This window comes from Xyrauchen texanus, chromosome 33 (genome assembly GCF_025860055.1).
Source record: "Xyrauchen texanus isolate HMW12.3.18 chromosome 33, RBS_HiC_50CHRs, whole genome shotgun sequence".
Classification (NCBI taxonomy): Eukaryota; Metazoa; Chordata; class Actinopteri; order Cypriniformes; family Catostomidae; genus Xyrauchen; species Xyrauchen texanus.
In genome coordinates this window covers 10,539,747-10,563,231 of record NC_068308.1, presented here as the reverse complement: position 1 = coordinate 10,563,231, position 23,485 = coordinate 10,539,747, and the positions used below count along the sequence as shown (strand labels likewise).

Genomic DNA, 23,485 nt, shown 5'->3' with positions numbered 1-23,485 from the left:
CGATATGCTGTTTCATGAGTAACTTGCATACATGTTTCTGCATTTTTGTTTATTGCTTCATGAAACATTAAACAGAATATGGGAAATGTCAGGCCGTTTCAATGATCCCGATTGAAACCAGCCCCTAAACACTGTAACACGGTGCAGAGATGTTGAAATAATTCTAACAGAGCGACATGAGCTTGTTTCATGCATCACTAGCCTGTTCAGTGTCAGACTGCCCAAGTCAAGTGTATCGGTCTGTATGCACAATCCTATGCAATCGCTGTATGACTCATGTTGTCTTAACTGTGTACATATAACAAAGTATAACTTTAAAATTATGTCACATAATTAACCAAAGACATAAATGGTGAAAGTAAACATGTCTGTTTTGTTTTCTCCTGTTATCTAACTGGTTAGCTTATTAGCTTAGCATACTGCTGGTTGAATATATTGTATTATACGTATATTATTTTCCTGGTTATCGGCCAATAATATATCGGCTTTTTATATATCTTCCATCTCTTATTTGGTTGTCCTACACAGCTCTAAATGTAATTGATAATGGGCAAGAAGTTTTCATAATGCTGATCTCTCCACAGATCTACTGACTCGCAATGGCTCTGACCTAGGCCTTTTCATCCGCACACGTCAGCAAATGTCTGACAACCAGAAGCAGATTTCAGATGCCATTGCTGCTGCTAGCATCGTGACCAATGGCACTGGAGTGGAGAACTCTTCACTGGGTGTGCTGGGACTGGCCATCTCCCAGCTTAATGACTTCCTGGTCAACTGTCAGGGAGAACATCTGACCTATGATGAAATCCTTAGCATCATACAGGTTATTGGAATTTGTATCTAGCTGTTTGTCTTTCAAAGTTTCAAACTTCATGACTTTTTAAACTGTGTTACATTTTGTCAAGCCAACATTCAAAGTTTCTCAAAAGTTTACAAAAGTTCTCAGTCCTGGATAGTCATTGACCATTAGAAACAAGGACAATTGACTCTCCATCTGTTATGAATAAGAGTCCTTGATTGACAGTTTCATATTTGTATCTCACCAGCACATAAATCACTGAGACATTTTATGAAATGAATGCCAATATAATAACATTTAATTTCTTTTTTGTTTCTTTAGAAATTCGAGCCCTCCTCAAACATGCGCCAGATGGGGTGGATGTCCTTTGAAGGATTTGCCAGGTAAGGTTTTATTAAAATAATGTGGACCAGCAATTTCTTAATGACGACTTTGGCAGATTTGCTTATCTGCACTTTGGATAATCTGCAATATTGATTTAATCTCTGCTGTATCAGTAATGAAAGATGCCTTTTACTTTAAACATCTTTTTAACATTTTGTCCAATGTATACCTGCTTATATTATTTGAGTTATTTGTGTTATTTAATTATATACCAGTGTCTCTATTACAGTACATTTGACACTAGTAATAGGGTTTTGTTCTGACTGATTTACTGAATGTTCCTTGTTGGCTGGGTTGGGATCAGTCCAGGGGTATGGAAAGATAGGGGTTATACAGTGACCCCAAAAGTATTTGGACACATTCGACACTTGAGTCATACTTGGAAATAAATTAATTCCATTGCAAAAGTTTTTCACAAAAATAACTCTACTTTTTAAGCCATTTTTGCATTGGCTTTTAAAGGGATAGTTCACCAAAAAATGAATGAATGACTTTTTGGAGCCACTGTTTGTTATGTGCTCTTGTTTCTGAGTTGGGAGGGTGGTACAGCTCTCTTTGTTGTTGTAACCCCTTTAAAATAAAATAAAAGTGAAACACCTGCCTCCTTGAAGGTTTTTAATGGACAAGGACAACTTTGCGTCTAAAAACGAGGAGTCTCAAGTGAACCTGGACGAACTCCAGCATCCGCTGTCGCACTTTTACATTGAGTCCTCTCATAACACATACCTCACGGGCCATCAGCTGAAGGGAGAGTCATCAGTAGAGCTCTACAGCCAGGTACATCCCTAACTCGCCTTCTCTGTTTATCTTGAATGTGATCCAAGCCCAAATGGCTTTGAAAGACGACTCAATATACACTCCATAAATATACTTTATAATCACGGACTGTTTCACATGCCGTACCGTAGAGGTCATGTGCAGGTGATTTTAGCTGAAAGCATGGTACACTCATGGTACCAACAGTTTTATTGAGTTCATGTTTTGATGTATGGCATTTCTCGCAGGTTTTGTTGCAGGGCTGTCGTAGCGTAGAGTTGGACTGCTGGGACGGGGATGACGGCATGCCTGTTATTTACCATGGACACACTCTAACAACTAAGATTCCCTTCAAGGTCTGATAAGAAATCAACACTTGATTGAAAGGGATAGTTCACCCAAAAGGAAAATTATGTCATTATTTACTCACTCTCATTTCATTCTAAACCCAAATGTTTTTATTTTCTCTGTGGATCACTAAAAGAGAATTTTGAAAAATCTTAACAGAATCTTTCCAAAATGTTTTGGACATTTTAAAATATAAAGCACTATAGAAATAGTCAATACATCTTGTGAACTATATTCCAAGTCTTCTGAAGACATACGCTAGATTTTTGTGTCCAATAATCTGAAAGTTAAGACATTATTCACACTCAAACATCAAACAAACACCATAAAAGTAGTTAATACATATTGTCAACTATATATTCTAAGTCTTCTGAAGACATACACTAGATTGTGTGTGCAACAAACTGAAATTTAAGTCATTTTTCACACTCAAACATCATTGGTTCTCATGGTGACTTGATCTTGATTTGAGTGATTTTGTGGTGCTTTTTTAACTTTTTTGATGCTTGACAGACTGGTCAGTTTTACTTCCATTGTATGAATTACAGGGTGTCAGAAATGATTAAAAATGTCTCCTTTTGTGTATCACTGAAAGAATAACAGCATACTGGTTTGGAACGACATTAAGTTGAATAATTAAAATTGGGTGAACTGTTCCTTTATGCTTGAATAGCAGGATGTCTCTTTTATTTTGTCAGTTTTCTTTGAATTGAAATGCTTTTCTGGCTTGTAGGATGTTGTTGAGGCCATAAACCGCACAGCATTTGTGAACTCTGAGATGCCTGTAATTCTGTCTATTGAAAACCACTGCTCTTTACCACAGCAACGCAAAATGGCTGAGATTTTTAAGGTATGTCTGTCTCTGTTTTTAACCTCAATACCAGTAGTTCTCAGCTTGGTGAGTTAAGACCCAAAAATAGGGCACAGGTCTTTTCTGATTGGATCATGGGCAGCAAATGAAAAACTAGCTGTATTGGTAAATGTCTTAATTTTAGGGGTCAGAGAGAGAGAGAGAGTGGAAAATTGTCCTAAAAAACAAATAAAAATGTTGGCATAAAAAAAAAAACTTTAATAATCGTTCAAAATGGACCTCAGTGGGAAAATAATAATAAAATAATTAAAAAAAAGTAAAATGTATAATGTATGAACCCTTTAACTAATACATTTATTTGAGCTTTTCATAAAGTGAATAGTTGACGTCAGAACACGCATCCAAGAACAATCCTGACAAGTTGACATCCTCAAAGTTGGTAAAAATCCATTTGAGTTTTTGACACAGGTTAAACAATTGTACGATAAATACCATAGTTTTGGTTCTATGTTTTGTCACAACATGATGTTCAATGTAAAGTCTGGGTCTGGAAGTAAAACCAGTTGGGCACCACTGCTCTGTATCTCTCTGGCAAGGCATTATGTTTCCATTTAATGATCTCAACCTGCTTGTTTGGCAAGTCCATTTCCTGTGGAAAGTGAACCTTTGTTTATTTTGCTCATCAGACTGTGTTTGGAGAGAAACTGGTGACCAAGTTCTTGTTTGAGAGTGATTTTGCGGATGAGCCTCGGCTCCCGTCTCCGCTGCAGCTCAGAGGGAAAATACTCCTCAAAAATAAGAAGCTGAAAGCACACCAGGCTCCAGTGGACATTCTCAAACAAAAGGTACATGAGGGGGATAACATTTAAGCAATATAAAACTGACAATTTCCTTGAAGAGTGTACAAAATGCATGGAAATTGTGTAAAAAAATAAATGCATTCTGTGATGATTTTGCAGATGTTGATCGGCAAGCTTAGGTCATACTAAATATTTTTTAGCTGGTTTTTTTTCTCTCTTCATTTTCAGCACTTCAGCCTATAAAATGTCTAAAAACTGTTTAAAATCCTGATTTCTGTGATTTTGTTTTTGTCTAGAAATAAGGATAAAATAAACATCAAAATTAACAAGAACTTTTTAAAAATGTAAACAAATAAAATAAAACAATTAAAAATATTTTTTGAACGGGTTTCAAATATATGCTATCACTCAGCAGGGACTAGCTAGTTTGGGACCACATTTTTTTACTGTTATTGATAAAGTTATTGACATTTCTTGTATATTACTGAAAAAAAAAAAGATTTTATAGAATAAATATTAGATTTTTGTTGTTGTGTTGCAATAACTTGGGTAGTAACAGGCTGGAATGTTGAGCTTGACAAATGCAGTGAACACAACATTTGTAAAAATTGAGAAAATGGAGTGAAATTATTTACTTGTCTTTCCACAGTGCTGTAAAAAGGGTCAAAAGATGGTTATTTACATCTTCAGCTTTAGTGTGTCAATAGGAAATATAAATATTAGACTCCCAAACATTACTTTTGCAAATAGAAAAGATTAGAATTGAAGAACAGGGAGCCCTGCAACAGATGTCATGGCCCCTACAAAGCACCCCACTGAACATCGAGTCAGTCTGAGGTTACATAAAGAGACAGAAGCAACTGAGACAGCCTAAATAGACAGAAGAACTGTGCTGAATTAGAAGCTTGGAATATCCCATCTGCCAACAAGCAAGGAAAACTGTGTCCAAGTGTGTCTAGGAGAATTGCTGCTGTTTTAAAGGCAAATGTGGTCACACCAAATATTGATTTAACTTTTTTATGTTTACTGGACTTTGTATGACATTAAATGATAAATGAAAACTATTTATGGCATTATTTTTAAAGACATCCTCACTATGCAACATTTTCCCCAAGTGCCTAAAACTTGCACAGTACTGTAAATCAAAAGATCATATAAAAATTATGGCACTGTTATTTGATTTTAATTTAAGTACATTACATCATACAAGCTTACATACTGTATATTGTGGCAGCAGAGAATTAAAGCATTTAGACAATATGAAAGTGGTTTAAAATGTTTTTTTTTTTTTTTTCATTTCCATATTGAATACAACCCTGTTATTGGCTTAATTCTGTTAGCGCTGTTTTTAATTGTTGGTCTGTGTACTCAGACGTCTTTGGTTGGGTTGCATCTTGCTAGTTTTCAGTGTTTCTAGTCAAGAGGGTTGTTTTTAGGAGGCTATGCCAAGTTAAATGTAGTTCGAAAGCTGTCAAGCTTGAATTGCTCACATTGTAGGAACATTTACGTACGGGTGGGGGACATAATTAACAGTTTGTTTTTTTTCACATGTTATTTTTTAATATAATTTATCTAAATTAATGTTTTAAATCTACAGCCCTAAAAAAAGTACTGGAATGTGCCAAGTGATCTTGTGACACACTATGACCATTATCCTTTTACAAAATCTCACATGAACAATCTAAAACAGGTAGAAATGGCTTTTGAATAGTCTTTCTCATTACATTAAAATCAGTCCACATGTTGGCTTATTCTGGCCTACAACTGCTCGTTTCAACAGGAAGATGCTGTGATCAACCACAGTTTTGTTTGTTATATTTACTGTAGGGGAAGGTAAATCTGAAATAGATGATTCCACAATAATATACAGTAGTGGCATGTCAAAAGTAGTAGCACAGCGGTCTCTACTAGAGGTTGTACTGTGGTTAGACAAGTTCTTCTACCAAAGTGTTCATTCTAGCAGTTTTTGCAAATTTGTAAACAAAAAAAAGACAGTTGCGCTTTAATTCAAAGGTGCACTCAGTAACTTTTTCCTCATTAAAGAAGCTGTACTCTTAAGAAATGGATTGCAATTTTGAAATATATGTAGGAAAACATGTCCACTCACATTAAATTGAAGACTCCTGTCATATCAGTAACCTTTTAAAAGCTGTTTTATTCTACATCGAGAGGGTCCGCACATGGGGGCTGCCATGTCAGAATCACGTCACTACTCCCTTAATCTCAGTAACCATCCTGTTATTTGACACTTTCAATCATTGAAATTGTGAATTTTTTACACTGGCATCAGTATCTGAATACTGTTGCCTTTGAATGATGCTGCATCCAGGCCACTAAGTGTAAGTCTAAGACGACATGAACAAGAACTTGGTGCACCTTTTAAGGTGTTTTATTTTCATCAAAATTTCATCTAAATAGAATAAAGGTGTATAATAAACTAGTATCAGAGGCGGTAAATTAAATATTGTACTAGCGCAACTTTGTTGTCAGTCAGTGCATGTCTTGTTTTCTGTAGCTGTGCATGACAATGATCAATTATCACAAGTTTAATGCTTTTGTGTCTCTTGTGATTCCTGAGTAAGTATGTTTCTGTATTCCTCCAGGCACATCAGTTGGCGCACATGCAGGCCCAGGCCCACAACGGCTCACTTGGAAACAATGATGATGAAGAAGAGGAGGAAGACGAGTATGACTATGATTATGAGTCACTGTCGGATGGTAAGCATACTTAAAGGAATAGTTCACTCAAAATGACAATTCTCTCATCATTTACTCACTTTCATGCTCTAATCACGCTTCCAAACCAGGGGTAAGTTATCCTTACTAGTGGTTGACAAATATGTTTTTTTTTTTATGGCCGATGCCGATATCCAGAAAGCACTGTGGATGATGGGCCAACGCAATGCCGATATATCACACAATTTAATATAGTAAATAACATAAACATAAAACAAAATCGTATTTAGCTCTATATTTACTCAGTTTCACACAAATTGAATGGGAGAAATTAGAAAGCCCAACTGCAGCCAACAGTCAACAGTAGATAGGAAGTCCTGTCTTACAGGTAAAAGAGCCAATCAATTAGATACAGACATTATCTATAAAAGTTGGGAAATAGTTTTTTTTTTTTGTGTAATCTGAGGTAAAGAAGCACTATATATGATACCAGTTTTGTCCGATTTTACTGCTAATTTGAAATGTTCTTTGATCACAATCTTGACCAACCATTTTGGATATTTCGGTTTTCACCATTAGTAGATAGGAGCTGCACTGTCATGACAGGAAATAATCTCCTGAGAGCATTCCAAACATGGCCGACAGTGGACTGATTTGGTAGAAAGACTTGGGTTGCACTCATGCACTCGTGCGGATACAGTGCGAGCAGCAATCTTCTGACAGTTGAAATGGCCTGGATCACCTGGTTGGATTTTCATAGATTTAACTTCATGATTTGTGTATTAGAGGAACTTTTGATCCTGAAGTTTTGATTCTGGCTGATAGAATAGGCACTTCAGAGGAAGATATTAGATGAGTGCTTGAAGGGAAAAAAACATGGCTGTGGGAAGTAGGGGTGCTGCAGCACTTCCTGGTGTCGAGTTTATTGTTGTTAATTTTTTTATTTATTTTAATAAATGCATTAAAATATTTTGAAAACTTTTTCTTAAAAACTGTATGATTGAAGTCTTGAGAAATAATTATTTATGAATAAATTATTCTCAATGCGAAGCATCATTGTCACTGGACATTACGTAGACTAATTGTGTCATATAGCATGTACTGTAGATACCAGGTAATACAATGGCGCAAAAAATTAATTAAGCAGAACAAATTAAGCAATTTGGAACCTGGAAGCACCTCGTCTAGTTCTCAATCACCTGCTTCTGGTAGTAGTTCTACCAAAAATAACAAATGTAACATTAGCATTAACCATCACAAGCCGTCGATGATACTCCATGCATGATGTGTTTTTAAGGTTGAAAATTCTTATTGAATGCCTTCCAGGATATTGCTTTGATGGAGCCAAGTTCGCCTTAAAGAATAGTGCCTTCAGTCACTGTATGTGCACTGTAGCAACCACTCGTGAAGTTGCTCATGAAGTGAGTCTCAAGGCCGAGACTTTAAACTTTGTAAATGGTGTTGCTACTATAATTGGAGAATCGTCAAAGTGAAAAAACAGCAGTATGAGTCACTTTTCGGTTGAGACAAAGATACTTTCAACATCCTAGGTCTATGCCTGACATAGTGATGCATCCGTGCCTCGGCGAGCAAATGCATCTGTTCTACTTGCATTTCTATTTGTTGAAAGATGACAAGAGTGTCAGAGGGTACAGCAGAGCAAAGATCTGGGGACTATCCAATCAAGCCCTAAAAGGGAGAAAATGTTTCGGTCTTCTCTGTAGCCAGGCACAGTTCGAACCCTGCGAGGTAGTGGCACGGAGTCTGCAGAGCTCCAAATCAATTGCCACTGGTACGCTTGAATGTGCTAATGTGCTCAAAAGTACACATATTGGCAATTTGACATGATGAAATGTCAAAACAAGGAAACTTGTGCCTCACAAATGGGCCTGAAAATGCCAGAAATCACCACGAGAGTGAGCAGAACCCCGAGTTGCTTTTGCCAAACATCTGAACCAGAGGTGAACCAGGTGTGCACAACGCAGCACCAGGGATTTGGAGAAATGAGTTTTAGCAGGCTGTTGATTTGGTATCAGCAGGGCTGAAGAGACGGTTTGATCATAACACTAGCTGCGAACCAAGAGAGGGCAATTATAGGGGCAGCAGGAGAAGGAACAGTTGATTTGGAGACCCTTTACCTTCCCAAGGAGCTGGACATAGGTCACCTTGATCTCCAGCTCGAAATGCTTTGCGCTATTACCAGAGTCGCAATGTAACATGGCCCAGAAGAGACTTTCCCACCTCTCCCTGATGCATGTCCTCACAGACATTTTGAACTCGTTGTACATCCATGCCCTCAACATAACATTTACATTACATTCATGCATTTGGCAGACGCTTTTATCCAAAGTGACATACAGTGCACTTATTACAAGGGCCCAACAGTGGCATCTTGGTGGTGCTGGGGCTTGAACCCCTGACCTTCTGGTCAGTAACCCTGAGCCTCAACCACTGAGCCACCACTGCCCCAAGAGAGCCTTCATCTCAATAACCCCTGAATGCCAAGCCATGTTTGGACCTTTTTAACTTTTAGAGCACCTTGCTCCATCTCAGGGTAACGTGTTTGGTTTATTATTAGCTACCTCCAAGCAGTTTCATATTAACACCTTTTAGTACCTTTTAACATTGCACTTATGGCTATATACTTGCTGCAAACATGCATTCGGCTATGTTCTTGTATTCTGTGTAGTTTGTGCTTTTGAACCTAAAATGTGGATATGTTCTTGTCTGTTGTGCGCAAAGGGACCTGGTAGTTGCAAGACTGGCATACATTTTATTTATATTGTTGCGTTTAAAGATTATGTGTGAATGTTATTATTTTCTGAGTTTTCCTTGGTGCTGAATGCATGAGTGAGTGATAGAGAAGTGATGAAAGATTTTAGAGAATTGTTTGTAAGCTTCGTGTTGCCTGTTAACCCTCTGGGTCTGAGGGTGTTTTGGGCCCTGGAGAAGTTTTGAAATGCCTTGACATTTGTGCTTTTTTCAGTTGCTTAAAACATATGAATGGTTAATGTCTGATAACACTGTATTCAGCACAAACTGGGCTACAATAATATGTGACCAACATGTGTGTGCATGTATGTATTTTTGAGAAAATAACGTTTATGCATGGTTTTTGAAAAGAAAAATGTTTAAGTCATTGACATAAGGCCATATAACACATACATTGTCATCATGAGTGATCAGGATGGTTTTCACATCATTTTGTAGCATAAACTCCAAGCTACGAGATTCAGTTCTCAAACATCTTGTGGACAAATGTTTGAGCAAACATTTGTCAAACATTTGACAAACATTTGTCCACAAGACGTTTGAGAACTGGATCTCGTAGCTTGGAGTTTATGCTACAAAATGATGTGAAAACCATCCTGATCACTCATGATGACAATATAGTCCTTTAACTTTTATAAGACACTTTTAGTGTTAGAAAGGTCATATACGAGGAGGCATGAATGATCGTGAATTTTGATTAAATTCACACTCGAGGAGACAAAGACTCCTCCCCTGGGCCTATCACTGAGGAATGTGACAGAAATAGAATGAATATGAAGAGACTTAATGATCAAAATGAAGTTTTAAGTTAAAAGAATTAATCTGTCTATACATTTTCTTTACAAAAATACTTAATTTTAGACCTACATTACCGTTTAAAAGAAGTCTCTTCTGCTCACCAATTTTTACAATTTAAAAGAAATGTTTTCTATTTGAATCTATTGTAAAATACAATTTGTGATCAAACTGAATTTTCACCATCATTACTGCAGTCTTCAGTGTCACATGATCCTTCAGAAATCATTATGATATGCTGATTTTCTAATATGGGCATATTTACATCACATTTGACAAGTTTAACCTGAACACATATTTGCAAGCATTGATGATAATGAGGCTGCATAAACACTAGTTAAAATATAATCTAAACATTCATATAATTTGATATCATATTACATGTCATATTTATATCATACAGCATACAATTTAAATACCTGCTTTAGCTGAAACAGAATTAAATGTAACTTAATTAGGACATATTTCAAATGTCAATACTCTGAATCCTGGCTGGCATTGTTGTAAACAGTCCCACTTGTAAAATATGTACATGTTTATTTAAAATAGCATGTCAACTAATATGTAAGTAAAACAAAATAACTTAAATTAAATTGTATACTTGGCTGAATGAAGTCTGTCTTCAAAATGCAAACATTCATCGGAATCATTCTTCTGAGGAGGAGAATGTAATCTCTTCATCACTATTCAGGAGCTTTCTCACTTGTGTATTGTGCGATCTTCCAAATGCGCAGAAAAGTGAATGAACGATGTTTTGAAGGCACAGTCGGGGCGTTTACCATAATAGCTTGGGTGTGATCACATTAGGGATAATTAGCTGAGCCAGAAGAAACAGTTCATCGCTTTGTTTCATACAGATTACTTTATCCTTACTGTTGCAGTGTATGGTACAACTAGTTGTCTCTTTTTATACTCCACAGAATTCTGTAATGCAGAACATGAATTTTAGTAATGCTCAAACTTGATTTATGATGTCTGTTTGAATATCTTAGGTATTTTTACGCCTTTGTGCAGCTGCATTCTTTCAGAGCGATTGCCGTTATGTTGTTCAAATTTCATTTATATTATAAGAATAAATCCTAATAGTTAAAGATGCATTCTCGAAGTATGTAACAATTACAGTTTGTTAAAACAGAGGAAAAACGTGAATTAGAGCTATTGTGTCAGATGTGAAGGGGGAGGAGAATTTATGCATGTGCCAGGTGCTTCGACACAAAAGATGTCCTTATCGAATCCACCTGTGCATCCTCACTCAAGGACATCACGTAAAGTTATTTATGTTTAATTAAATGTATAGGCTTGTCTGATTATTCAGGTTGAACATGTATTTAAAATAATTTTTCAACTGTACGGAGTATGCAGGTATGTGTTTAGCTGAACTATTCCTTTAATATAACTGAAGTGAAAAACTTTAAATAAAGTCTCAGTCAACAGTATTATATGGAAAATGTAATGGTATTTCCCATTCTGTTCACTAACCCTTTCTAATTCTTTTACTGTTCAACATCATATGAAGCCTCTCATAATGGCACCTTCACTCTGTAGCATGCTGACCTTTCTCCAACCCCCCCCCCTTTTTATTTTTCTTCCCTTTTTTTGCCTTTTTCTTAGCTGATGTCCTCAATGCTTCCACAGCCTCTTATGGCCAGGAAGGTAAACCCACAATTTGTGTGTGCGTGTTTGTGTGATCTTGTCAGTGTGCTGATTTCATTGCTTGCTCTTGGAGGAAATCAAAGCAGTTATACTGGTGCTTGTGTGGATGCCAATGGATATTACAACCCATAAGGTGTGTGCCATCTGCTCTGAATCAGCATTTTGAGTATGCAGACAAATGTATGGTCTATGATGAAACAACCTAAGCTTGCCCGCCTGCGCCCATTTGCTTCACATTTTTGGTGTTTTAAAAATGCTTCGACCTTGCGCTTGATACTGGTTCATCGGTGGGGGAAAAAACAAAGCCATCTGGTTTCTCAGGCCCTGCGCTGCTCTCTGTTCAAAGAGACTTTGTTCTTTCCCATACGGTCTTCCCAGAGACTCAACTTTGATTTGACCAGTAAGGGGAATGCAAGACATTCGCTCAGCCTGCTTTCTTACTAAGACAGTTACTCTCAAAGTTGGTAAAATAAACTCAAGTGTGCTTGCCAAAATGCTTATTTAAATTTCTGATAAATTGAATTGTTCTCTTAGGATGCATTTACACTGCAAGGGCTAATGCAGATATACAATTTTTTTGGTTCCATTTTTTGAAGACATTCGCTTTCAATACCTCTTAAATTAAAATTGGAGCTGTGTTGCTTCAAGTCCATGTCATTATATGCTAGTGTTGAACAGTCGAATTGGATTCGACTGTTGACAAAATATTAAAGTTTTGTCTTTATAAATTTGTAAACATTTCTAAATTAAAAATATTTAGCAGATGTAGTCTGAAAATGTACAGTCGTCCTCTTCCAAGATTAGGAAGAGATTGTATCAAAAATATTGATGATTCATGTTGCACTACACAGATTTTTGTCCAGTCAAATGTGCCAATGGTGACACACATGTAATATTACCCCATTCACACATGCAACCAGGTAAATTAAAGGAAAATCATTGGGTTGCCTTTACTGGTAAATGTAGCAGATGTGCTGTTCTTACATACCATCAATAAGGAAGTTTGTAGGTACTGATACAACTTCACATTAAGGGAAATTGCCAGAGTAAAATTAACAAGTATTTTCAAAAAGTTTGCTCTCACCTATGACCTCTAAACAGGAAATTGTAGGGCATTTTCTGGAAAATGCTGTATATGTGAATGCGACTAATGACAAAAAAAATCCCAAATTAAGAAGAGAATTGGATACGACTGTTTAAGTGTAGGTCAGATGATCAGATATCGGATATGTGTCTGATTTGGAACCTCATGTAAGTGCCAAGTAAAGTGGTTTCACTATTTATATGCAACAAGGTCTTTGTTGGTCTTTGTTTAAGCTAATATGTTTGTAATTACTTAATATGTTAATGCTTATTCGCTTTGGCCATAAACATAAAGTGTCTTTTTGAGTTTATTTTGAGATATTTCTTAATTTTTGTCTTATCTGCAGACAATATTCTGGACGACAAACCGGAGAGCAAGTCATCCACAGAGAAACTTCAGTATGAATCCAACGACGAGATGCCGAAGCGGTTTAAGAAAGCAGGAAGCAAAGGAAAGGTCGGTAGAGACTAGGAGAGATGGAACTTTCACTTCCTTTGTATCTTGAATACAGTCTTGATAATCTGTGATGTTTTTGCTCATATGCCCTCACAGATGTTTGACCTAGAACTAGGGGAGGAGTTTTATCTGCCCCAGAATGAGAAGGAGAGCAGGCAGATTGCTCAAGAGCTTTCTGACCTGGTCATCTACTGTCAGGCTATCAAATTCCCAGGTTACTGTCATCTCATCTCATTTTAACACGATCTGACCACAATCACTTCACAAGACTATTGATAACTAGAGACATTAGTCTATGTAATAAATAGTGATGGACCAAAGTTTTCCCTCTTGGCCAAGAAATATAAGTGTCCCTTTAATCAGTTCTAAAGATTACCAACAGTCTTGTCAATGAATCACACACAATCAAAATATTTCAGACATTTTCAGATATTCTGTATAGGGCTGTCGATGAAACATTAACGCAATTACTTATTCCCCTGACCCATAAGTACATATCCGTATGTAATAAAGAAGATTTCTACCATTGGAGAAATTAAAGCACGATGTGCCACCTTGATTGCTATTCTGTGGCAGTCAGCGCAACTTAAGGATAGGCAACGTGCATCGTCAAACCAAAGACAGAAGGCCGGGACACCCTTCCACCGATTACAAGCTCTAATGTTCAAAGACAACTGCTCAATGCACAACAAAATGCAGAGATCTTGAGACATGTTTTTCAAAGTTTAAATCTGTTAAAGTTGACACAGCATCCTAAAAACTAGTGAGAAGTGATGCAACCAAAGTGTGACGATCCAAGAGCTTCCGTGTGATGCTTGAGTACAACAATTTAAAAAAGTGCAGATGGAAGTAATCCAATAATAGGGCTATGTTCAATGATATGGAAATAAAAAAAACAATATTTTGACTTCTAAAGACACTTTTTGTGTTGTCTAAATGCTTTAATTGTCTGCTGCTACAATTTATGTGTATGATGTAATGTATCTGAATTGTAATATGTATTATATTTATACTCATTTTAAATATTATATACTAAATCCTTTATATGGGGGTCTTTCTCAGTAAATATTGATATATGCGATTAATTGCCATTTATTTGAAAATAAAATGTAATTAATTTGATTTAAAAATCATATTTTTTTTAATTGGCAGCCTTGGCAGTCCAAAAGTCTGAGACCACTTTTATTATTTAGTGCATTTTTGTTTTTCATTCCAAATTATTTTATCAGCATGACAATCTGAGTGAATAGTTGAATTGAACAATAACAATTTCTTAGCATTTCATACATCCCCTCTTTTGTTTTAATGACACCATGCACTTGTGCTAGCATGGATGCCACAAGATCAAATGTAAAAATCAATATTACAAATGTACTTATTTGATTAATGACCTGGAAGTAATTCAGAATCCTAAATATGGATACAACTTAACATTTATTTGGTGTTACATTTTCAGAATCCTAAAGCTTTCTGCTTGTTTCCAGGGATAAAGTCGATTTTTGAATTGTGGTCTCCGACTTTTGGACCCGACTGAATGTAGCCTTAATAAAATTGTATCCGCTTATATCACAAATATAGTGCCGTTCCTGTAAATGCAACAAAAGTACATGTTTTTGATGTCTGCTTAATCTAACATGATATAACTCATCACCTCATTAGTAGAGTAATAATAGACTTGAAATGGTTGCATCCAAAATTTGTACTGTTGTACCTCCAGAAACATGGTTGGGAAACACTGCCACAGCAAGTGTTATTGTCATCATTGGGCATTGAAATACCCATATTGGTTGACCACTAATAATCTCTTGCATATTTGTGCTACAAGGCACATATACATTTATTGAATTGGTGAAGAACGATTAGTAAATTAGAATCAGGTGCTTTGGCTCTGCTGGAAACTGTAATAGTCCCAGAGGCGAGGCTTGTACAAACAAACAAAATCAAGCTTGTGAGTGCTGGACAAGTGCATACCCTGCAGCATGACCTTACATATGTGTTTGTTTGTGTTTGTGCATGGGAACTAGGCCTCTCCACACTCTCCCCATCAGGCTGTGGAAGGGGAAAGGACAGAAAAAGCCGGAAATCCATCTTTTGCAGCGCTCCTGCTCGCGGGAGCCCTGGAGAGCCTGTGACGTTGGTCCGAGCTCCAGGGAAAGGTACTGCTGCCTCAGCTTTGCACGGAACTGTGTGCAGGGCATGCAGGAAACAGAACACCCACTTAGAGGACCCATAGGAAAAGGGCTCTTTAGATTCTGTTATTTTAAAGTCCCTCAAAAGCACATAAAAATGCCTTTATAGGGCTGTAAAACGAATAAAAATAAATCATAAATATATTTACTTTATAGTTGGTCTCAAAGAACTTCTAAACAATATAAACATAGGTTTTTTTGTTTCATTTTTGCGAGTTCATTTGATATATTTTCAGGTATAAATCATTGGTACTAGTGTGTTTACATGCCATAAAATCAGTTACATGCTGTAATTAAAAGTTGGGCAAAATCTTCTCCTGTTTTCTAGTGGACTTTTTTAATAATAAGATCAAATGGGAATATTCAATTCATATTGAGGGTTATTGACAAGAGAAGTTTAAAAAGTGTTCTTTGCCAATAGATTATTAGACACTATACATACAGATATTAAATAAATTGAAAGCTGAAGTATAATTTGCTTAAGTTTAAAATCTCCAAATTATTATTTTCTCTGGCTGCCGTTCAGTCTGTATCGTGCACGCGTTGGGTCTCTCTCACACGGTTTCACTTTTGACACTGGTACAGATGACTGATGCTTATTCGAGCAATGCAAAGAGTTACAATATGGCAGCTTGCACATATCTCTCCCACACCTGGCTCACCACTTGCAGATGAAGTCTACTTTCTCTGCACTGTAAATCCGCTCCTCTGTTTATTATGACAGTGACATGGGTCACTTGTAAGGAATAAGTGTTCACCACTCCATAAAATCAGTTCCTGAGTTAGAATGTGCAGTCGAGGTGAGCGTTTACCTCCTGGAAATTTATATATGCCAATTTTAGCTACAGGATATTGGGAAAAACATTAGTGAAGTATCAGGAAGTGAAAACAACAGATACTGCATTAATGCCATAAAAAAGATTTAACGCATTAAACAGTCAACTATTGATTGCAGAAAATAACGTGTTTATTGACCGAGCCCTACTTTCTACATAATATTTCCAGTGACTGACTAAGCAAGTATGTACATTTTGAGTGGAAGCACTTTGTGAAGCCAAGTGTCTCCGCTTAAAGCCAAGTGCGCACTGCAAGACTGAAGCTCTTCGAACTGCGTCGACAATAGGCACACACTGCAACTGGAACTGGAACTTGCAGACTAGTCACAAACTTAAAAGATAAGAGTGTCTAGCTTTAGTCTTGTAGTGTGTGCTTTTCCTCTTGAAGTAAAAGCCTAAATGGATGTGCACTTCCAACTCTCCCAATAGAAGTGCATCTCTCCTGTTATCAGTCTAATCTATTATTAACAGCATTGCTGGAATGACCTCTTAGTGCTAATGAGAACACTGATAGTTGTGGGCTTGTAAAATGTCCCTTTCTCTAGCTTTGTGCTCTGATGTGACGTAAGATATAAGTGCGTAATTTCATTTTTAAACGGTTTTCATTAAAGTGTTCCTCGCCAGTTGTTGAGATAGTAGGGGTGGAAATCAGCAGGGACCTGGTGATAAAAAATATTTCAGGTTAAAAACTGTGATAAATTGTGATCTTTTACTCACTTGTTTCGCATTCATCGTTATGGACTTCGGTGCTTTTAATCATTGTAGAGCCATCGAAGTAGTGGAGACATGGAGCTTAGGCACCAGGGAAGTAATCTCATCACGTAATTAATTATGAAAATGTTAGTTGACATTTACTATTTTTTTTTTTAATGGTAACGAATACTTAAGACATATGGCTATAATTAAACTGTTTTAATTAAATCATACTGTTGATGAAAATTACTAGAAAAAAATGCTGCATGATATTAACAATACACTAACACTGTTGTATATTAAGAAAGATACATTTATGAAAAATAATAATATGTTAGGGACTTCCCTGCATGAGCTACAGGAGCTGAACACCTGTAACATGAACTTTACTAAAGGGTTAATTACCATACTCAAACTCCCCATGAACATAGCCATGGGAGCTGGCATGGGGTTAAATCACACAAACACATCATATAAATGTAATATTAATCAGATATCCACAACATAAACTTATTATTGCAATTTACATCTGCACAAAAAAATAAGCGAATGAACAAGTTAATTTTTATTTATACTTGCTAATAAAAATGCTTAACTTGTTTCATGAAAACTGTGTTTCCTTGAAAACGTGCAACAATACGTGAGCAATATTCTAAACCATTTAAACATGAAGAATTCATTTCTAAAAAGTAGCGTTTACTTCAGGATATTAATTATATGCTATTATTAGAATAAATGCTATTATTTCAGATGCTCAGGTTCATAAGTTCTCATTATGTTTAATCTTTCATTCTAAAATATTGATCTTTAATATGTTTGATACACGTTTAAATAATTGTAAGTTGTTTATATATTTTTTTTAAATATTTGATTAACGTTTGGTCTGTTACAGTTTGTTAGATGTTTGTACATTTTGCACTTTATCATCAAATACTATTGTATTTTTGTTGCTTTTATCTGCCATTTTAGTGTTTTAAAATTGTATGAAATATTGACTAAATTTACATCAAAGGACAAAAACTATGACAAAAAAAAACAACAACTTCTATTTCAGAAAAAGGATTACATAAAACACAGTCTTGATGTGTGGACATTATTTAAAATGTTATGTTATACACTTATGCCAAGTTTACACTACATCATTTTAGCCCTGATTTTCCACTCGCCGACAGTTAATGGAGATCATCGACAAAAGCCCGGAATCAGAGGCAAATCTGTGTTCTCTCCCGTGAGGGGACGATCGCTATGTGTAAATTTTCAAAGACGTGACCTGAGAGATGCGCAGATGCATCACAGATGCCCGAGATATTTAGCAGGTTAAATATCTAAAGCTGCGACTCAAAGTCCTTCAGTGTGAAATGTGTTTTGATGTGTCATGCAGAGCGGCTCCCTGATCCCAGTCTTATCATGCATCTATTTGTATGGTGAGCACAATAATATACTTTCTATCAGTATAGTCCAGACAGGAGTTGTCTGAGATTCTTCTTAGTGATGTTTTGTAATGTGTGACTCGGTCACCGATCCCTCGTGTAATGTGCAAACCACAGCAACTTTAAGATACCCCATTATAGACAGACAGTTGTGTAGTGTGAAAGGAACTGCAATCCAACAACACTGAAAGTTGCATAGTGTGTGGGCGGCATTATATTCTATACTGTACTATTTAGTGCTACACTACACGCTCGTTCTGAGTTCGCATTTTGGTCAAAAAAGAAAAATGTAGTGTTTGTTTTCTTAATGATGCAGTACATATTGTCCACACACTCTTAAGTGGTCGTCAATTTCTTATTTATTAAAAATATATGTGAAAAAACTTTTGGCATTCGAATATCAATACACAATTGTGAGGTAAAATATTGCGACACTTCGTAGTATTGAACCCCCCTCCCCCTACACCCACATCTAAGACACATGATCTTGTAAAATGAAGAACCCTGATGTGGAATGTTCTCTTGGTTTCTCTGTAGCCAGTGTGGACGGTATTCGTATTAACTGGGAGGACCAAACATCACCGGTGCTAAGCCCGAACACCTCTCTTAGCTCCATCATCCGGACTCCTAAATGCTACCACATCTCTTCCGTCAACGAAAATGCCGCAAAGCGACTGTGTCGCCGTTACTCCCAGAAACTCATCCAGCACACCAGCTGTCAGCTGCTCCGGACGTACCCGGCTGCCACACGCATCGACTCGGCTAACCCCAACCCACTCATGTTCTGGCTGCACGGCATTCAGCTGGTCGCCCTCAACTACCAGACCGACGGTAAAGATTTTGAACTCTTGATCAACTGCCACATCCTACAATTCAACAAGAATGGAGTGAAATCAATGTAAATAGTAGTGAAAAACGAATGAATCATTTGTTGTTTAACCATTTTTATAGCTAGTAATTGTTTAGTCCGTTAACAGAAGACAGCCTTGTCAATATAAAGAACCCAAAGTCCTCAAAAAGAAATAAGATTATTATTACAAAATAATTTATAATGTGCTGGCTGATGCTCCAAATACCTTAGACTTATACTGACACCTAGTGGCATGTATGCAGCATTACACAAAAACAACAGTCCAGAAAATAGAAGGCATACTGAGATGAAGTGAAAAGTCTGGTCATGTGATCTCAACACTTCAGCCTCATGAGGCAACCCACTACATTTGAAATAAAACTGCTGTTTTTAGGTCACTGGTTTGACTGAATTTTTCATCTGTGAGTGTTAATCATCAAAAAAATATATAAAAATGTTTTTTTTATTTCTTTGTGTAAAAGCTTTTTTAATGAGTGAAAAATATTGTATCTTTAAATGTGCCAATTCATTTTGAAATATTTTAATCAAAAAATTTTATCAATTAATGAGGAACTGTTCCCATTTATTTTTGAATTTTCCAGGAAAACGGCAACTGTTTTTTAAAAATAAATATTTCCTAATATTCACTTCACAAAAATAGATAATACACATTTTATTTTCAAATATTTTTATGCATTTTTACTAAATATTAGTTTTAAAATGTGTTCATTTAATTTCAGTAATTTCATCTTATTTTCCATCATTAAATTAAACATAATTGTCAGGTGTCAGTCATCGGTCACCCTGCTCTCTAGATATTAGCATTGACCATAGAAAGAAAAAACATTTCAGTTTACCAGAAGTGATTATTATAGCCATGATGGTGATGAACATTATTATAAAAAGATGTTTAACTCGTATAAATGCATCTCAGTATTTGAAGAATCTAATTGTGTTTTTTTTTTTTCTTTTCCTAGACCTGCCCATGCAGTTAAACGCTGCTCTGTTTGAAGCTAATGGTCACTGTGGTTATGTGCTGAAGCCTCCGGTTCTATGGGAACGGAGCTGTCCACTCTATCAGCAGTTCTACCCTCTGGACAGAGACTTGGAGAACATGAGCCCCGCACTGTACACTATTACTGTAAGAGTCACATATGTTTACCCATAACCAGAGTTGGGCTGTAACAGAATACATGTAACGGTATTACATATTCAGAAAACCAAAAAGTCTCTCAATCAACTGCCATTATGTTTTCATGCACATATATTCAGAATAGTTACTTTATAACATTTTTTAGAATATTTATCTAATGAGCACAAAATAAACCACAAAATTTGTGTCAAGTGAGAAACGTTTTTCTGAACAGTCCTCTCGCTCTCTCTTCCGCAAAACAGCTGCCACACTTGAACAGTGTTGCCAGGGTTTCATGCAAAATTGGGCTAATTTGAAAACACAATTGCACGTACAAATTATAGCATTGCGGATTGTGGTTTCTGTAACACTAAAAATGGACAGTGGTCACCAAAAGGTTTGATGGTAAACACTAGATAATGAAAATACAACAGCATGTCATGTATAATGATTCCGGGATTTAATAGCTTGCAATCACATGGGACTGTTGTTGTCTTAATCAGCGCGCTGCCAGCTGTGCACCAGAATCAATTCAGACACATTTTTAAGCAAATATTACATTTGAGCGCATGATACATTGTTTCCTGCTATTGCAATTGTGCAAAAGTGTAAATACATTTATTTAACGTCATGCAAAGTGAGTAAAAGAATTAAAAGCACCCAAAAAATGAAAGTGTCAGTAATAAAAGCAGCAGGTAATAGAGCCTAAATATGGAAGCAAACCTAATTAAAATCATTCATTTACTACATTGATTTCACAGGACCTCACTAGGTTGCATATTTAATTTCTGCAAGTAGCATCCAGTTATCATCTCCAAAATATGGTTTATTTGCTTTTCGTATAAAATTTTATGTCAGTGTATTAAATGTACAGTATGTAAGATTCAGAAACCCTTGTTATTAATGACACCTGTGGCTGTTAAATGAACTGCAGCCAGCTGCCTGTTGCTCGTGATCACGCTCGTGTGCAGCATCAGCCAATGCAATGATGTAACATGCATAGAGACTGAATGTGATTCACCGCATCATGCTGACAGATGAGGTAGCATAATTAAAATTAGTTATGATTGTTTTACTACAAACTTTGAGTCTAAACTGAAACTACTTATCAGCTAACAGCATACTGATACACACATACAGCTACATACTACCAAACTATAACAGACAGTTTACTGTTGCACTATTGTATGTTTTGTATGTCATATGTTGTACTACAATGAGGTAACCGGTGTATGTGCTTAAATTTATCCTGTATACCTGACTTTTATTATAAAGGTAAGATTGTTGAAAATATTTGAATGTTACAAAGCAAGGTATCATGCAATTCTTGAGCGTTAGCAGGAAAGATCAAGTTAGCTCAAATTACACAGATCAATCCTTATGGCGCTATATTTCACCTGCTTTGCAGTTATGTAAGTTTACCTGTCCAATAAGCAGAATGCCAACTCAGGGTCAGTTTTGATCCCCAAAACCAGACGAAGGTCCCGTCAGGAATCAAATGCCTTGCCGATGTTCACTCTAGTTTTCGCTTGACCATGATCAAGTTCCCACTTAGCCAGATTGGATTCAGTAGATAATTATAAGTATATATATATATATATATATATATATATATATATATATATATATATATATATATATATATATATATATATATGTATATATATGTGTGTGTGTGTATGTGTGTATATATATATATATATATGTATATACATATATATGTATATATATATATATACATATATATATATATATATATATATATATATATATATATATATATATATATATATATATATATACACACACACACACATACACACACAGTATACCTACGTGTGTCCATATATATACAGTGATGTTAAAAATGGAGTTGGTTACATGGACAATAATATTTTAAAGAACCCACTATCTGCATTTTGGTAACGATCTACAGAACTGGAGGGTCTGTCAACAGAAGCAAGTCAGTTTACATTCCAGTCTTGGATTTGTTAGCACAAGTTAGCACATTAAGCCACCAACTATAGCAAGTCAATTACCCATATTCCCTTTTAATGAAATCTAAACAGTTTGTCTTGTACAGTCTCATCAGCATGCAGAGGCGGCAGCACTTCAGATTCATATAGTTTTAGTTGCCCACATTTATTTAAAGTGTTAAGCTACTCTAGCTACCAAACTGACATTATTCCATGTTCACACAGGTTGTGTCGGGGCAGAACGTGTGTCCAGGTAACTCAAACGGCAGTCCCTGTGTGGAGGTGGAGGTGCTGGGCATGCCGGCAGATAACTGCCATTTCCGCACCAAGCCCACTCACCGCAACACTCTTAATCCCATGTGGAACGAGCATTTCCTCTTCCACGTGCACTTCGAAGATATGGCCTTTCTACGCATCGCAGTCGTGGAGAACAACAGCTCACAGGTCACCGCACAGAGGATACTTCTCCTTAAAACCCTCAAACCAGGTTAGAGATGAGCATGAGCATTCAGTGTGTTTTGGATCAGGACTATCTGTTTGTACAAAAATTGAAGACAAGGGGGAGTTTTCGAGAATCTGTTTGAAATCACTGAATTCCATTTGGTGACACTTTCGGCAAAGAAATTACACACTTTAGCTTTAATTTAATTAAAAGTTTGTTCTTCAGGAATAACAAACTTTGCCTATTGTTACATTTCTGTTTAATATTTAGGCTACAGACATCTTCAGTTGAGGAACCTGCACAATGAGCCTCTGGAGATCTCTAGTCTCTTCATATTCAGTCGCAGGATGGAGGAAAATCCCATCGGAGGACCACTGTCTGCATCTGTGGTGAGAGACCTTTCATAACCTGCTCAGTCCACACAGTTCAGGATCTCATAGGCATTTGCCTCTCATTTAGTACTTGGGGTTTACATGAGTTTACATTAAAGAAACTGTATATGTGCCTTTGAATCCCTGACTGACTGACAGAATGTTTGAGAAAACAACTGCAACTACTTTTTTTTTGTTCTTTTTTTTCGATCTTTGGAATGTGCTGCATTTC

General features: G+C 36.4%; 1 protein-coding gene across 4 annotated transcripts in view; it reads left to right on the top strand.

Annotated features, from left to right (window-relative positions):
* plce1 (phospholipase C, epsilon 1) overlaps nucleotides 1-23,485 on the top strand; it is a 164,683-nt gene that overhangs the window by 125,144 nt on the left and 16,054 nt on the right. For all 4 annotated transcript variants that reach the window (XM_052102800.1, XM_052102803.1, XM_052102801.1 and 1 more), the window contains 15 exons: nucleotides 585-823; nucleotides 1,121-1,182; nucleotides 1,795-1,960; nucleotides 2,188-2,295; nucleotides 3,021-3,137; nucleotides 3,785-3,943; nucleotides 6,502-6,616; nucleotides 11,753-11,794; nucleotides 13,225-13,334; nucleotides 13,431-13,548; nucleotides 15,359-15,490; nucleotides 19,020-19,313; nucleotides 20,310-20,473; nucleotides 22,666-22,927; nucleotides 23,153-23,271. In XM_052102800.1, the coding sequence (XP_051958760.1) occupies nucleotides 585-823; nucleotides 1,121-1,182; nucleotides 1,795-1,960; nucleotides 2,188-2,295; nucleotides 3,021-3,137; nucleotides 3,785-3,943; nucleotides 6,502-6,616; nucleotides 11,753-11,794; nucleotides 13,225-13,334; nucleotides 13,431-13,548; nucleotides 15,359-15,490; nucleotides 19,020-19,313; nucleotides 20,310-20,473; nucleotides 22,666-22,927; nucleotides 23,153-23,271 (2,207 nt within the window). The remainder of the gene's footprint in view (nucleotides 1-584; nucleotides 824-1,120; nucleotides 1,183-1,794; nucleotides 1,961-2,187; nucleotides 2,296-3,020; nucleotides 3,138-3,784; nucleotides 3,944-6,501; nucleotides 6,617-11,752; nucleotides 11,795-13,224; nucleotides 13,335-13,430; nucleotides 13,549-15,358; nucleotides 15,491-19,019; nucleotides 19,314-20,309; nucleotides 20,474-22,665; nucleotides 22,928-23,152; nucleotides 23,272-23,485) is intronic.